The sequence below is a fragment of the Equus caballus genome, chromosome 30, assembly GCF_041296265.1.
Source record: "Equus caballus isolate H_3958 breed thoroughbred chromosome 30, TB-T2T, whole genome shotgun sequence".
In the NCBI taxonomy this organism is placed as follows: Eukaryota; Metazoa; Chordata; class Mammalia; order Perissodactyla; family Equidae; genus Equus; species Equus caballus.
In genome coordinates, this window is record NC_091713.1 from 33,478,465 (window position 1) to 33,496,638 (window position 18,174).

The 18,174-nt window shown below is 35.9% G+C and overlaps 1 protein-coding gene across 2 annotated transcripts in view; it reads right to left on the reverse strand.

Moving 5' to 3' along the window:
• Nucleotides 1-18,174, reverse strand: part of ZBTB41 (zinc finger and BTB domain containing 41) — a 41,651-nt gene that overhangs the window by 8,736 nt on the left and 14,741 nt on the right. The window contains exons 6-10 of one of the 2 annotated variants that reach the window (XM_070255833.1): nt 15,987-16,116; nt 11,685-11,780; nt 10,152-10,263; nt 8,621-8,721; nt 4,703-4,791 (exon numbers count right to left, since the gene is read on the reverse strand). In XM_070255833.1, the coding sequence (XP_070111934.1) occupies nt 4,703-4,791; nt 8,621-8,721; nt 10,152-10,263; nt 11,685-11,780; nt 15,987-16,116 (528 nt within the window). Of the gene's footprint in view, nt 1-4,702; nt 4,792-8,620; nt 8,727-10,151; nt 10,264-11,684; nt 11,781-15,986; nt 16,117-18,174 lie in introns of both variants that reach the window. The other variant, XM_001492621.6, reaches the window with a different exon arrangement.

Below are 18,174 nucleotides of genomic sequence, written 5' to 3' on the forward strand. Positions count from 1 at the left end.
TGAGATATTAAAATGAATATGATTAATATGTTCAAGAAAATATAGGAAAACAGAATTTCATAGGAGAATTGGAATCTAGGGAAAAAAGGAAATTCTAGAACAGATAAAATAATTGAATAATTCAGTAGATGGATTTAATAGCAAATTAGACACCACAGAAGAAATGATTAGTACAATGAGAAATAGATCAATAGAAAATATCCAGATGGAAGCACACAGAGAAATAAGATTGAAAATACAGAAAACAGCATGAGAAACATACATAAGACAAGTGAAAAGTCTAACATATATGTAATTGGAGTCCCAGAAACAGGACAGAATGTAGGGCAAAGACAATATTTGGAAAAAAAAAAAAAGCTGAGAATCTTCCTAAAGAGAAAGACATCAAGTCATAGACACAAGAAGTTCTACAAACCTCACAAAATACAAAAAACAAAAACAAAAAAGCACATCTAGATACACTTCAATAAAACTACTGAAAATCAAAGATAAAAGTAGCCAATTAAAGAGACACTTCCTTTATATGAGCAACAATAAGCCTGACAGTATATTTTTCAACAAAAACCAAGGAAGCTCAAAGAGGAAAAAATGACATAATTAAATGTTGAAAGAAAAATAACTGCCAACATAAATTCTATAGTCAGTAAAAATATTCTCCAAAAAGTAAAATTAAAACATTTTCAGACAATCAAAATCTAAGAGAATCTGCTACCAGCAGATATGCACCAAAAGGGAGTTCTTCATGCAGAAGAAAAATGATTCCAAGTGGAAGAATGGTAATATAGGAGGAAGTGAACAGTAAAGAGTAAATATATGATTAAAAACAAATAATATTGCTTACTTAAAACAACAAAAATAATGTTGCAGGTGGTTTAAAGTATATGTAGGATTAAAATATATACAATGCATAAAAGGTGAGAGAGGATGTTGTAAGGTCTTTGCATTGTCTAGAAAGCGATGAAGAACTAATTTAAGATAGACTAATAGTTTAGGAAGACACACTGTGATCTTCAGAGACTACTCAAAGAATAAGAAAAGAACAGGGGCCGGCCTGGTGGCGCAGCAGTTAAGTTCACACCTTCTGCTTCTCAGCAGCCTGGGGTTCGCCGGTTCGGATCCCAGGTGCGGACATGGCACCGCTCGGCACGCCATGCTGTGGTAGGCGTCCCACGTATAAAGTAGAGGAAGATGGGCATGATGTTAGCTCAGGGCCAGGCTTCCTCAGCAAAAAAGAGGAGGACTGGCAGTAGTTAGCTCAGAGCTAATCTTCCTCAAAAAAAAATAAATAAGAAAAGAACATAAGACTGACAAGCTAAGTGAGGAAAAGTGGGTAATAAAAATACTTCATGATTACAGGGAAGTGAAGACGAGAAAAAAGGATGAAGGAACAGATGAGATGATAGCATGATGACAGATTTAACCCAAATATATGAGGAATCACGTGATATTTAAATGAACTAAACATTCCAATTAAAAGAGATTATCACAATAGATAATAAAACAATACTTCAAAGTCACACATTTTAAATATAGGTCCACAGAAAGACTGAAAGTAAAAAGATAGAAAAAATGGAACCATACAAACATTGTCGAAAAGAGAGCTGGTACATCCTTATCCCAGTATAAAGAGAGATACTTTATAATAAAAAGGACCATTCAACAGAAAGATACAACAATCTGTATACATCTAATAACACAGCTTGAAATATATAAAGCAAAAAGTTAAAGAACTCAAAAGAAAAAGCAGATAATTTACAATCAACAATTAGGTTAGAGATTTTAACACAGATCTCTCAATAACTTATAGAATAAGTAGACAAAAAATATCAATAAGAATGTAGACTATCTGAACAATAAAATACGTTCTCTGACAAAAGTGGAATTAAGCTAGACACCAGTAACATAAAATACTTAGAAAATCCCAAAATATTTAGGAATTGGGCAATACAATTCCAAGTAAACCATGAATAAGAGAATAAATCAGAAAACACATTAGAAAATATTTTTAACTGAATTATAATGAAGACAAGAAATACAAAATGAAGCATGAAATATAACTAAAGTAATGTTTAGTGGACAACTTAGAGCTTTAAAATATATATAATAAAAATAAGAAATGCTAAAATTTACTAAGTTAGGCATCCATATAAAGAAACTAGGGACAGAAAGAAATTAAACCTAAATAAAATAGAAGGCACAGGAAAAATAAAAGCAGAAGTGAAATATAACAGAAATATAAAACAGAGAAAAATCACCAAAATCTAGAATTTCTCTGAAAAGATTAATAGAATCAATAAGTTCTCAGCAAGAAAAGACAAGTTATCAATAATAGGAATTAAAAAAGGTTATCATTAAAGACTCTATGGTCATTAAAAAGATAATAAAATATCCTGAATCTGCCAACAGATTTGATATTTCAGATTAAATAGAATTCCTTAAAAATCAAAAAAGATATTGAAAATCTGACAGCTCTGTAACTGTTAAACAATCCTTTTTATTTAAGGAAGATTAGCCCTGAGCTAATATCTGCTGCCAGTCCTCCTCTTTTTGCTGAGGAAGACTGGCCCTGAGCTAACATCCGTGCCCAGCTTCCTCTAGTTTATATGTGGGATGCCTGCCACAGCATGGTTGGCCAGGTGGTGCGTAGGTCCACACCCAGGATACGAACCCTGGGCCGCTGAAGTAGAACATGCCAACTTAACTGCTGTGCCACTGGGCCAGCCCCTAACAAATCTTTAATTGAAACCTTTCTCCAAAGAAAACAACAAGTTCAGAGGGATTTATCAGTGAATTCGTCCAAATATTAATGAGGAAATAATGCCACTTTTACATAAACTCCTCCAGTTAATGGAAAAAGATGTATTATTTCCCAAATCATTTTTTGAGGCCAGCATAGTCATGACAACAAAACCTGTTAGGGACATTACAAGGGAAAAAAAAGGCAGTATGTCTCATGAACATAGACAAAAAAAAATTCAACTATATAGTCACAGGATAATACATCATGACCAATCTGTGTTTTTTTCAGTAATGCAAGTTTTGTTTAACATTCAAATATCAATGTAATTTACCACATTAATAAAGGAAAAATATATGATCACCTCAATAAACGCAGAAAAAATCTGATAAAATTCAACACCTATTCATGACAAACACTAAATAAACTAGAAATAGAAGGTAATTTCTTTATTTGCTAAATAGTATCTACAAAAAAAAAAATCCCTAGAAAACATCATACTTAATTGTGGAATACTGAAAGCTTTTCCCTGGAAATTGGGAATAAGACAAGGATGTCCACTATCAATATTTCTATTTCTACACTAGTGGTGATGTCAACCAAAGCAATAAGGCCAAAAAAAAAAAAAACAAAACAGAGAGAGAAGGAGAGTTACAAGGATTTAAAATGAGAGAAATAAAATTGTCATTCACAGATGGCCAGTTTGTATGCTTAGAAAATCCAAAAACAGCTAGAGACTAACTATAAAAATTAACAAGAGACCTTAGCAAAGTAACTGGATAAAAAGTCAATACACAAACAACTGCACTTCTTTTTTTTTTTTAAAGATTTTATTTGTCCTTTTTCTCCCCAAGAGCCCCGGTACACACTTGTGTATTTCTAGTTGTGGGTCCTTTCAGCTGTGGCATGTGGGACACTGCCCCAGCATGGCCCAATGAGCAGTGCCATGTCCACACCCAAGATTCGAACCGGGGAAACCCTGGGCCTCCGAAGCAGAGCGTGTGAACCCAACCAGTCGGCCATGGGGCAGCCCCATGAGGCTTATCACTTACAACTAATGTGGAAGATAACATTAATAGAGTTTCCTCATTTGACACTACTATTTATGTACCCCAAATTCTGACTTTCTCATTTGGAGGGAGGCCCAATTTTGTTTTTAACGGCAGCAATGTATCAGTAATAAATTCTTTACTGCAATTCTTTGCAACTAAAATTGCCCAAGTCCAGATATTTCCTCCTCTGATATTTATGAAATCAATATTTACATATTCCAGAGCAACAGCCTGAGAAAATCCAAACTAAATATACAACAAAGCAGCCACAAATGCATAAATGGACTTCTTTCTTAAAAAAAGAGAAAGCTTTAAAAATTGTTAATTTATAGGAGAAGTCAAATAAGGACTCTGACAATATACAGGAAAGAATCCAACACTGTCTATATTTCAAAATATGGTAGCACTGCCAAGGGGAAAAAAAGAAAGGCTTAGAAAATGACAACTTCTGGAAAACTGCTGAAGCAAATTATTCTACCAAAACTACGTAAAAATCACAACTGACTATGTTTAAAGGAAAAGTATACAATGGTAACTTGGTAACTAAGACAATGAGGTCATATCTGAACTACTCTCTTAAAGAGAAGAAACTGAGTGTCTTCAGAGTTATACAGATATAGAGGAACCATAAACAACCAGAAAATGGGAAAACGAGAGCTAAGAGTTGAGTAAATTCTCTATGGAAAAAATTTTTCCCAAATTCTACGAAATGATATTCAAAAGTACGGAAGCTTATATAATAGAGAATAAAAGACCAACTATTGCTCATTCATGACATCAACTTTAACATAATGTGTAAAAATCTTCATAAGGAAAAAACAAAACAATTTAATCAAGAACAAAAAGTTTAAATGGCTATATTTTATTACTGAATAATTACACAACTATGTATAAAGTACCCATTAAGTTTTACCTGAATGCGTCCGAAAATGCATTTCCAGACTTGATTTGCCTTTAAAAATTTTCTTACAAACATCACATTGATGAAAAGTTGCTTTATATCTAAGAAAATAAAAAGATTTCAGTTTTTCAATATAATTTTAATAAATAAGAAAAAATAAGTTACAACTTCATGTACAACTTTATATATAATTCTCCGACTAAAGCACAGAACTCCAAAGGAACAAGGAAATACTTTTTAAGTACCAACCTTACCTCTGGTTCCTCCTCCCCAGTTATAGTCAACAAACAAATCTATACAAAGAGGTCATTAGGTTTTCAACTTTAAACCACTTAGTTTTAACCTTTAAATCATTGAACTTTACAATTATTATAATTTGCTATTAAAAAATACCAAATGAAAAATTATAGGGACAGACACAGATCAATGATGGGCTGAAGGGTGGAACAAAGGGCTGACAACAAAGGTGCGTGGTGGAAATTTTGGGGGTGATAGAACCATTCTACATGTTCACCGTGGTAATGAGTCGTACATGATTGCATGCATTTGTCCAAACTTGCACAACTGTACACTAAAAAGAGTGAATTTCTCTGTAGGTACATTATACCTTAACTAAATTTAAAATAAAAAGATCTGAGGCTGAATGAAAAGAACCTTAGCATCTCAAACTGTGCATCCATCAAAAAGATGACATTGCTCTCTTTGGTCCACTTTATAACAAATAAATATTATAAAGTTGAACTTAAACTTTACACTTAAGTAAAAATGAATGAGATACTAGTCCTTTATTTTTATTAATAGACACAAAAAGCTATAAATCACTCAAAAGTTAAGCAATATAGTGCCTAAGAATATGTGTTTGAGTTAAGCGATCCTAAACTCAAAATTTAACTGTGAGGATTAAGATATTTGTAAAATGATTAGCATTTAAGTGGCAGTTTTTAGGAAAGCCACAGCATCTCACCTTGGAAGTAATCTGCATCTAATGAGTACATGGAAAAAGAATTAAATCAAACACAGGCTATTACAATGTCTGTAAGACTGTTTGCTGTCAACGTATCTACTGAATCTTCCCGGAATGTTTAGCATGTTGTTAACCAACATCAAACAGCAATAGTGTGCCTAGGGTTTCAAACGCCCTTCACACTTGTCAATTCATCCAACTCAACATTTACTAAGTAGCTACAAAGACGCCATGCAAGGCCCTGTCTTCTAGGAACTTACTTCTACTCGATGAAACAGACATTTAAAAAGATAATTTGGATTTAGTGAATTGGAAGTGTCCCTGATAAACTTAGCAAAAGACTTGTAACTGGTAAGCTTGGTTTGTCTTGTTCCATTCAAATCCACGGTAAATGCAGAGATACAAACAGCATCACCATGGACACAGATAGAGAGACGCAGTGGTACTCCGCCAGGGGCAATATTGTCTCTCGTGGGACATCGGGCAATGCCTGAGACATTTTTGTTTTTCACAACTAGGGGCGGATAGGTGCTGCCATCTAGTGGGTAGAGGCCAGGGATGCTGATAAACATCCTGTAGTGCACAGGACAGCTTCCTACACTACAATAAAGAATTATCCATCCCCAAATGCCAACAGTGCTGTGGCTAAGAAATCTATACTATGAATATCTCAAAACACTTTGATTGTCTCACAGTGGACACAGGGTGAAAAGAAAATCAACAAGGACCTGCATGGGTCAGGCCCTAGGTACACACCTCTCCATTCTCACATGGATGCTAAAGAGTATATACTTTCGGGGCAGGAGTGATAAACAGTTCCAAATGAAGCAGAGATGCCCAGCATGAAAAGGACTTAAAAATATCTACTGTGGGGCCAGCTCAGTGGCATAGTGGTTAAGTTTGTGCATTCCATTTCAGCAGCCCAGGGTTCACAGGTTCAGGTCCTGGGCATGGACCTAGTACACTGCTCGTTGGACATGTTATGGCAGTGTCCCACATATAAAATAGAGGAAAACGGCACAGATGTTAGCTCAAGGACCATCTTCCTCAAGAAAGGGAGGAAGACTGGCTACAGATTTTAGCTCAGGGCCAATCTTCCTCACCAAAAAAAAAAAAAAGAGAGAGAGAGAGAGAGAGAGAGAGAAAATCAATCTATTAGATTTGGCAATAAGGAACTCATACTTGACAGCAATTTGAGAGGTATGCTAAGGTCAAAAGTCATAGCACAACAGTTTGAACAGTGAACAGAAAGTGAAGAAGTGAATACTGAAGTAGAGTCACTATTTTAAAAAGTCCAGAAGAGAAGAAACGTTAGAAAACTTGTATCTGCCCCTGTGATCGTGACAGCTTCCCAATACTCCTGAGAGAAGGGAGGCAATATTAACAAATGCAACTTGTTGATCCTATACTGTGAAATGTGCTAACATTTGGAAAATCTGCATAACCCGTATTTTCCAAATAACAAACCCATGATATTATAATATCATGCATAGGTAAAAAATCCATTCAAAGTACCAGACAGACCAACAGACTAAATGAAACGGGGTATGAAAACTTCATTAATCTTATTTCAGATTCCACCTTGCAACAATCCTGAAGAAACTACTACTTGTTTACTTTTGGAGTAGCAGAGAATAACATCCACAACTATCTAAGAAGCCGATTTTAATACTCCTCCTTTGACCAACTGTGTATCTGTTTTCTTCATTTACTTCAAACAAAATAACACGAGAGCAGATATGACAATCCGGCTGTCTCCTATTAAGCCACTAAAGAGATTTACAAAAATGTAAAACAATACCGCTCTTTTAATATTTTTTTGTAAAGTAGCTATTTTTCACAGAACTGCCGTTTACGTTAGCATGTGATGGGTATGTATTATTATTTTTAAATGAATTCATAAATAAGTACCTAATTTTTTCTCATTTCAATTTCTAATATGATCTATATATTTAAACAATAATACAATTTTTATATTATAATTTATATAAACCAAAGCTCCTGAGGTATGGAATAATTTTTCAGGGTATAAAGGGGTTGAGAAAAACAGTTCTAGAATCTCAGGAGCAGGCGAGCCTGCAGTTCTAAGTCTGTTTTCCACCCATTCATACAATACGTTGAAGAGCTTATTTCCTTTTCTAGGCAGCATCATGTGTATCTTTCTATCCCGGCATTTAGCAGCATTCCTAGTATCTAATGAATACAAGAGTTTAATGACTACACGAATACACTGATTCAATAAGAGCATCACCGAACAAAATCAGTGAAACAATAAACCAGTAAAACAAAAATGGAAAAGCTGAATACAAGTCGACACTTCCTACTCTTCTTCAAGTCAGTCCATCATTTACTACATTTATACATACCACGTATACTTTGTTGATCACACTCTGTACCACTAAACTAAGTTTCCTGGCACCTGAGACCATGTCTGTTACTTAGCATTTCCTCCAAATACCTAATCCAGTAACGTGAATTCTTTGAACATTTTACACTCAACAACTAATCTCAGTTAAACTTGGATATCTAAATTCTTTTAAGAAAGTTGACATTCAGGACAGCACATGCCTGCGTCAAATAAAATACCATTTTAAATGCTTAGTGTGATTAGAAAGAGATTTAAATGCTGACTAGAAATATTTCCCAATGATTACTATCTTATTAAGTATAATATATAGACAGTATATTTATATTTAGCTCTCAAAGAGCCACAGCAACCAAACAAAACCCCCAAAGAATGCCAAGATTTTATATTAGTCATTAACTTCAATGTCTACCACCTCCTAGCCTTTGAATCAACTGAAAACAAGTGGGGAAAATATGCTTCCTTCAATTCCTTTAGGTCTGCAGAGAAGCCAGAGAAGCGAGGGAAAGAGAGCTGGGTAACCCATTTTCAATTAAACAAAATCGACTACCTCAACCTTACCCAATTTGGTAATTATGAGAAACTTAGCTTTTTCACTTACTTTTGCCACACTTTCTCTCCAAGGTGTACGCTTTTGTAATGAACAGTGAGATGATCTCTACGACCAAAACATTTCCCACATTCTTCACACTGATGAGCCTTCTCACCTTAAAGACCCAAATATTTTGATTATAATACGCATTTCAGGGTTTTTCCCCCAGGGACAAATTATCAAACAGTACGATAACATGCTGAGACATACACCAGGAAAGTAAAGCCACCCTGTATTCTGGGCTATTTGCTTTACATTCCTTACTCAAATATCTTTCTTCAATGAATCTATGCTTATTTTCATGGATGTGAATCCTTCTCCCCAGGTGGAGAAGGAATCAGTAACCTTTAGCTGTAGACTTCAAATTTTACCTTCCAACACAACAGAGAAAGATAAATGAAATTACTTCAAAACTCAGGATATTTTTAGGAATATAAAGGTCTGGATATCAAACACCTCAAAAGAACATACACTGAATCAAGATGAGGCCATCTTACTGTTTATAAAAAGAACCTGAACATTTTCAGATCTTTAGACTCTACTTTTAAAAGATTTTTCATCTGTAGGGATATCTTACATTTGTAATGAGCCAAAACACAAATATAAAGGAAAATTCTAGATGAGTCCAAGTTCTCATCTCTATTCTTATGCTCAATTACAAAGGTTTGGCCTTTAAAAACCACTGTCTCAATACCAGTGTGAAATTAAACCATGTGACCTCTAGAATTAGGAATGTGGACTTCTCCTAAAAATGTGTAATTCTAGTGAAAAAGTCATCAGACCTTCAGCATCTCTTAAAAGTGCGATAACAACTGCAACCTGCCTCACTGGGGTCATTTAAGAAGGTAATTACACCTGTTGCATACTTTCTACTTAAATTGTTTATAATAATAAAAATCACCTGTTCTACTGTGCTCATAGAGATGGCTCTTTCCCATTATTGTGCTCATAGAGTTGGCTCTCTTAGCACTTCCTGAACATCAATCTGAGAGGAAAATATGAAAGAAATCCTCACAATATAAAAATTATAAATACAGTATAAAGATCTGAAACTGATCAGGATTATTAAGGTACTCTTTTTCCAAAGATAGGGTTTTAAAAATTCCCTAACATAAACTTTAACACACAATTATAATCATTTCTCTTCAGACATCTAAGTTTTGTTAACTTCTTTCAAATCCAATCAAAATGAGAAATATTATTTTGGCTTCTCCCTTTAGAGAAGTGCCAGTAGCAATCACTGCACATACCCACATAATGTACAAAATGCAAATTTTGAGAATTTGATGAAAACAAACTTTAAAATATAGTTTGTAGTCATAATGGGTGACCAAATGATTAAAATTACAGTGAACAAAAATATGTCATAGAATTATGTCCCTTTCAGATGCTTTTTAGAAAAGGTTTTTAGAACCAGCATTACAAAGGGGTGACCAAAATATAATAAATTATTAAAATTATAGCCAACACAAACATGAGGTAGTCTGTCCTTTTCAGGTGCTTTTTAAACGGATTTTGGAAATGTCATCGCAAAATACACCTCACCTGAATGTATCTTTTTGTGCTTTGTGAGGTGGTCATGACGTATAAACGTTTTCCCACATTCGTCACACTCATATCTTTTATCATCGTGATGTACTCGCAAGTGAAGTCTATAAAGAAAAAAAAATTGAAGGCCATCGAAACTGGTGACACAGAAGGAAAAAACTTGATTAACTCTAAGTAATGAAATCTGGACCATTTACTCAACCACCGTCACACATTATTTTTGCTCCATTTCTGTGACTTTCAGAGTTCTTCCCACTCTTTCACTACCTGACTCCAGGATTCGTATAAGCATCTTTCAGAAAAGCACTTCAACATTTGCACATGCTCACACTGCTTCTGGATGATATTCCCTCCTGAGTTTTTAGATCCTAAACCTACTTCACTGAGCCTACAAACATCTAGGGTCATTGTCTGTCTGACTGAGACAGTGTCAGAGACAGCCAAAGTAGGACTGAATGGGAAAGAATTAGATTCAGACCCATGGGGTAGGTGTTCAAGCGACTTCCACATACAATGACAGCAAATGATACAGCAAATAATTAGGGATTACTCCTATTCTGGACAACTGACACCACACTTAAACTGACAGCTGAGAATCTAGAACATTTTATAAGTAATCAACTTTCTGATGATTACATTTTACTACTTTTCTTCACACTAACCACATAAAATGTGGCTCATTTTATAGTCACCCAAAGACAGATCATCAAAGGTTTAATTTATTAAAATTCATTTAACTTCAATTATTTTTATCCCCACAATCCTCCACCTATGTATATCCTAGCGAAATGAACAGCTTCTCCATTCAAGTTGCCAAAACAGGTGCTGATTCTCATGACCAAAACCAGTAAACTGGCTGGACTACATCTAAAGCGGAAACATTCTGTTAAAACTTAAAAAGAAGTAAATACTAAATGAAAGTGTAAAAATTAAAGACTTAAGATTAAAATTCTTAAGAGTATTAACAAAAATTAAAATTGTACACATATCTCACAGTAGGTAGCCACCTACTATTTATTCAGAAAAAAACCACTTTTCATAATCAACTGCAAATGTGCCAGATTCAGCTATAAAAATAATTACATAAGTTACAACTAATGCACAGAAAACTTCCTAAAATTGAGAATCCTCGAGTTTTCCATTTTGCCATACTTTCACACCAAAATATTCTTTGATAATCAAGAATGAAGAAATACGCTAAGTTTAGAACACCAGAGTTTTAATGAATTTTGATTCAAAAAAAAGGCAGTGAAATAAATATTTAAACGACTTAGTAAAGCATTCAGCAAACCTGGAGATGAGAAAATATTTAATACTTGTTTATAGCACAGAAGGAAGACAATATTAAAATTATAACATAGGGAAAAAGTCTATACAGTAAAGTTTTTTTGCACAACTTTGCTTATCGTAAGTGCTAAGAAATGTTTTAATTCAACAAACAACTGATGCAACGATAAGAAAACAGAATTAAAATGGAGATATAATTTTATCTTAGTTAATATAGGAAAAAAATGGCTTGACTGACCTGTACGAGCTTCCATGACGAAAACTTTGCCCACAAATACTGCAAAGATGAGGCTTTTCTCCACTATGGATTCTCAAATGTTCTTTCAAAGTAGTTCTGTGTTAAAAAGCATACATTTAACTGAAGATTTTTTAATGCCAACGTATGTATTACCACAGATTTCCAGAAATCTTGCTAGAAAGGTGTCCAAGTTAACAGATACTACGGCAGTTGTCCCCTTTCTCCTACAATATTTTTGCTCCTTATTGGATTAGTCTCACCAGAACACAAACGTGCTTGTTATGTCTCTCTCTTAAAAGAAGGAAAAAATTTAACTTTGGCATCGTTTGCCAATGGTTTGCTCAAAGATTTAACTAGATAGCTTAAGCAAACTTTCAAGAAGCACAAATGAAAAATGCTCAATTGTCACTACTGAATTAGGTAAAATTGATGGGAATTTTAGTGGAGAGAGTTTAATAATACATAAGGAATCCAGTTTATCAGTACTATTCCTTTCAAATATGTGCTCAACACTTGTTAAAAGAATGTTTTAAGGCAAAGAAAACTTCACAGGTACTTGTAATTTGCTGATGCCAAGGTGAAAAAGGGAAACCACAGAAAAGATACAATCATGGCGGATCCTGAGTTCCCCAGCCCTACGGACCCCTGGACAGACCGCTGTGTAACCACCGCTGCTCCACACACATCCCCAGCATTTCCTATAGTTCTGACATTCAGAGATTTCCCACAGATGTAAAGTGCTGAGTAAGGACAGACAAGGTTATTTTGGGGGGAAAGAAAGTAAAAGGCAATGTGTCTGACCTTGCAGGCTTCTTACTGTCACTACCACTTGGTTTTTATTTCAATCCCATAACTAGTGAGCGAAAAGGCTGAGTCTGCCAGTAGATGGTGCTCTTCTACCAGACCCACCAGCACCCAACAAGTGAGTCTGCAGGTAAGCCCAGCCATGCGGAAAATACCAACAAAACTATTCCTAGATCCTTACCTACTAAGTAATAAAAGTAAAAAGATGGAAAGGTTGTTTTGGTTGTTGGTTTGTTTGCTTTCTGTTTTTACAGAAAGACCTTTAAGAGGAAAAAAAGAATTTATAATGCATAAACTTTATAATTTATCAATCTGTAAATATAAGTTCTCAGATGAATACAGCATACTGATTTTCCTATTCTGCCATCATATCCATCTGTTATTTCAAGAAAGTGGCATTTATAATTTTTTTAAATGATGGAAATTTTATTTACTGAATTACACTGTTTCAGGAATAGTGTCGAATACTATGCAGGAAAAGACACAGAACATTACACACCTTAGAATGACTGGCATGTTCCTCCTTGATCTCAGCCTCCCTCTCTCAGAAATAACCATTTATGTCAAGGATTCTCTTTCTTTTTCATTTGTTCTACTACCTATGTAGTACATATCACCAAACAATATATCGTATGTTTTTGAACACCTGAGTAGCAAGCACAAACGTATCAACATTGCCACTATTAGATAAGGACCCACAAGAGAAGATGCACAGGGTCTCTGTGTCGAAGTCTCGCTGTAGCTTCCCTGAGCATTAGCGAGAGCCCTTTCCAGCATGTCAGTGGGTAAAGTCAGGAATAAATACTGGAAAACATAGGGTTCGTCACAATCAGAGCATCTGACAAGCCAGAGGGGACCAGGTACTGGAAGTCTGGCAGAAATACAAAGTAAGTAGGCTGCTGTATATATTTTGCTCCTAAGCTTCCCATGACCTACCTCTAATTCTCATGGATAGGTCAAAAAAGAACATTTCTGTGAAATGAAATGAATATTCTCAGTTAAATTGAACAGCAAGGCACAAAGACAAAAGTAGGAACCTGATTAGCATACAGGTACTATATGGTGGCAGAGTACAGATAGGAATCTAGGTCAGGGAGGGGGAAATGTGGAGGTGCGGTTTGACAGGTATAAAGTTCCAGTTATGCAAGATGAGTAAGTTCTAAAGAACTCCTGTACAACCTGTGCCTACAGTTAACAATACTGTACTGTACACTTAAATATTTGTTCAGAGGGTAGTTCTCAGGCTAAATGTTCTTACCACAGTTAAAAAAAGAAAAGATTTTGCGTCAGACCTGCTCTAGCAGTCTGTCCATAGTTAAAAGAGGAGACATGCCAGCAGACATCTTAGCAGTGACCACCCTCAACATGTCATAGGTCATGACTCCTACTAGTGTGGACTGGCTACCCATAACATACATATGTTGCACATCTGACATCCTGGGATCTTCATTCACCATGCTCCTTTGAACTCCCTTTCCCTCCTTCCTGTTTCCTGTAGCTCTTGTCTTCCTCTTCATCGGTTTACTTTCTCATTCCGCTGAAGCACACCTTTTAGTTGCTTCATGAGAAAGAGTATAGCAAAGGCTAATTTTTTGACATCACGAAAAATGTCTTCATTTTATCCTCAGACTTGATTGTTAGTTTGACTAAAAGCAGAATTCTAGGTTGAAAATTACTTTCTTTCAGAATTTTGAAGGGTACAACTGCATTATCTTACTTCTAGTGTTGCTATTCAGAGAGAAGTCCAAGTAATTCTAACTCTTAATTCAGTGTGTGTTTTTTTTTTTAAATTTTTTTTTTGAGGAAGATTAGCCCTGAGCTAACTACTGCCAGTCCTCCTCTTTTTGCTGAGGAAGCCTGGCCCTGAGCTAACATCCATGGCCATCTTCCTCTACTTTATATGTGGGATGCCTACCACAGCATGGCTTGTCAAGCGGTTCCATGTCCGCACCTGGGATCCGAACCAGCGAACCCCGGGCCACTGAGAAGTAGAACATGTGAACTTAACCGCTGCGCCACCAGGCCGGCCCCTCAATGTGTGTGTCTTTTTTCCCTAGAAAAAGCAGAAGCATTGAGAAGCTTCTCTTTGTCCTCAGTGTTCTGAAATGTAACGATGTACCTTGGAGTGGGTTTATTTTCATCTAATGTCCTAAGCATATGATGGTCAATTCTGTCTCACAACTTGTGTCCCCCAGTGCTGGGAAATCATCTTGCATTATTTCAATGACGATTTTTTTTCCTTCCATTTTCTCTGCTCTTTCTTTCTGGACCTCTTGTCTGGTTTTCTAAAGTTCTAATCTTTATTTTACATTTCTGTATCTTTTTGCTTTGCTTTTTGGAAGATTCCCTCAACTGTCCCTTTCAATCCTTCCATTAAGGTGTTTACTTTGTCATGCCTTGAATTTCTGGGAGCTGTGATTTGTTATGTGACTCTTCTATATAGCAACTCTGTTCTTATAGAGTGACTCTGTTCTTGCCTAATGGATTCGATAGCTTCCACTGGGGATATTAATAATAATTGTCTACTGCTTTTTTTGTAAGTTTCCTTCCTGTATAACGTTTCCTTCAGGTTTTTGCTTTGTTTGTGATGGAAACACAACACAGTTCTGTCTTGTAACTCCTCACCATCTGCAGATGATTAAGTGTGAGTGGCTAAGGTCAAAGCACAGGTGGGCCCGATGACCCTGCTTCACTGTAGGTGAGCTGGGTGTACTATTTGTTAGCAAATATATTGGACCTTCGGTGCTCAGGTTTTCAAGGAATTGTGTTCTGATCTGCTGCTCAGAGGGTAAAATCTAAAAGCCAAGGTGTCAGCAGAGATAAGGCCTGGGGCTCACTGCTTTCAGCATTCAGAATGCATTCCATCCTACAGCATCATGGATACTCTGGTCCAGACATCTGCCGGGGTGGGAGATGGGAGGTGCCAGCAGCAATGGCCTGTGTGGGTGATGGAGGACCCAACGGTCTAACTTCTCAAGCAGTTTCTCCTCTCGTGCTCCTTGTTCCTCCGTCCTTCACCCTAGTCCCACAGGTATCTGATACTGCCGCTCACTGTACCTTTTGTGGGTTCTGTGATGTAAACTAGGTTCTTGATTTCTCCATTGCCAATTTGGGATCTGCCATTCTTAGATCTGCTAAGTCAGTTACCACTGATCCATCTGCTTTCTAGCTTCCAAACCTGTGCTGCTCTTGTCACCTTTCTGTTCCCCCGTCTCTGTAGCTTACTGTCTTTAAAATAAATGAACGACCTTTAATGTATTCATAGTGAGGTTTCAGAAACAGAAAAAATGATACCTACATTAAATCTAAACCTGCAAATCCTGACTTCATATTACCTTCAATAACATCTTACATAATTTCTTTTATCCTTAAATTTTAAATTAAAGCATGATTCAAGTATCTTGTGTCTTGCATTACCCTAATCCTTATAAACTATATTTGTTAATGATTTCTACACACACTACCAGGATTTTTCTGGGTGTGTAGATAATTCCTCACCTTTCTCGTACGGATTTTCCACAGATAAAGCAAGTCCATTTTCTCTTCCCACCATGGGTACATTCTATATGGCGTTTCAAATTTCCAGTGTCATTAAACTGACGACCACATATATCACATGGAAAAGGACCTAAAAGGAAAGAAGAGTGTGCATCTAAAGTTTAAAGAGTAGATACTAAATTAAATTTAGTAGCTATGTTATAAATTTATACCTCCTACCATTAGTGCATATATCATAACACAATGTAATTATTTATTTTTAGTTTTCTCTTCCCTTCTAGATTGTTTATTCCCAGATGTCAGATTACAATCATCTCTATTTTCCTAGAGCTGAGTATACGGCCTGGCATCTAATATAATAAATGCTGAATAAGCTAATGAGTTAACAAATTGAAATGGCCGATTCCTAGTTTGAAATCAGACTGAAACAAGAAGAAAATGTTACACAGTAAACTTCTGGGAAAAGGAGGTAATGAGAAACTGTGGAAGAATAAACAGAGGACTTAAGAGAACTCATGGTTTGGAGATGTATTGCTGTTCCTTATAATCACAAACTTGGAATGATGTTGACCAGATTGAAAATATTGTGGCCCATTTCTATTCAGTCTTACAACATTAAACCCAGATTTCTCACAGTAATATTGACGCTAGCTGGATTCCCAATTTCACCACGATTTTACCAAATCAACAACTGGAGAGAAGAAGACAGAGTTCTGCTGAATGGAGAACTAAAAGGAAGACGAAGGATGTGTGAAAAAGAAGTACAGTATATGCAGGTCAAGGGAGCTGTGTATCTGGAAGAAGATGTCTCAGAATTAGGAAAAGTAAACCGAAGAAGAAAATTCTAAGGAAGAATTAATCATAATAGCACAATGGAAAGAAAATGGCATTTGGACACTAGAATTCCGAAAAATGTCTACAAGCAAAAGTGTGCATAGCCACAGTAGTTTTGGGGGAGTTTCAACATGTTTTTGCACATGAGAAATGAGAGATGACCTCAAAATGTATATGGTATTATCTTTAGCATATTTAAAATGTCTAATATTTCATCTTTGTTGGCATCTGAGTCTTTTATTCATTCCTTAACTCATTCAACAAGTATTGATTGATTCTTAATTCATACCTAGCACTAGGTTTACTAAAGCACTAAGAAAAATTCCTCCACTCCCTCTCATATCCCTCCCCCTAGCAAGAGGCTCCAAGAAGTTGGGAAAACGAGAGTCAACATTTACATAGTTGAAAAAATAGAGGAAGCAAATAAAAGTGCCAAGATGTGCTTATTATGGGAAGTGCGTGTTAGGGAAGAGTGAAATCGCTACCTGTAAAACTTTTTATAAAGTAATAACTGTATGTATTACTGAAGACTCCAGCTGGGTGAAGGAAGAAAGGAGCATTCTCTTTCATGTTGTTACTTATCAGGGTTCTTCAAAGAAAATACCAACTATAGTTTTTTTTTCTGTACTGGATATCCAGTTTTGCATGCAGCCAAACTTCTTTGAACTTTTATTTATGAAGCTGTGCTGGGAACTTAAAACTAAAGCTGATTTTCATGCCAACACTCTAGATAGGACAGAATGAGAAGATCTGACTTTTTAAAGCCAAACTGTAACTTCTGCACTTATAAATAGAGCTGTATTAAAAATTCTTCTCCCCTAAGTGTTCAGATTGTGTCTCTCAGATATCTCTCCCTCTGATTTACAGAATACGTAACCCTAATGTGGGGAGCACACGTGCGGGTTTGAATAACCTAAAGCAGTAATTCTCAGGTGTGTCAGATGTGTGGTATCTGGACCATCAGCACCAGCATCACCTGGAAACTTGTTAGAAATGCAAATATTTGGACCACACCCCAGACTTGAACCACTTATCTAAAATATTCAGTGATTCTAGGAAAGAGAAGTACAGAAATGGGACGCAAAGTTGAGTATCTAAGTGTGTGTGTGTATATCCTATTTGGTATATTTTTTTCATAAATAATGACGGCCAAAAATGGAAAGCTACTGTTTTATTTCACAAACCATATTTCTCAAAGGTTTGAAAATTAATACTTATAATACTATAAACGATAATATATTCAGAGAAAGAGAAAGCAAAGCAAACCAGGCCTGGCTCTATCCTTGGCTCTCAACACGCATTACCTCATTAAATCCTCATGACAATGTCTAGGAGGCAGGTGTCAACCCTGTTT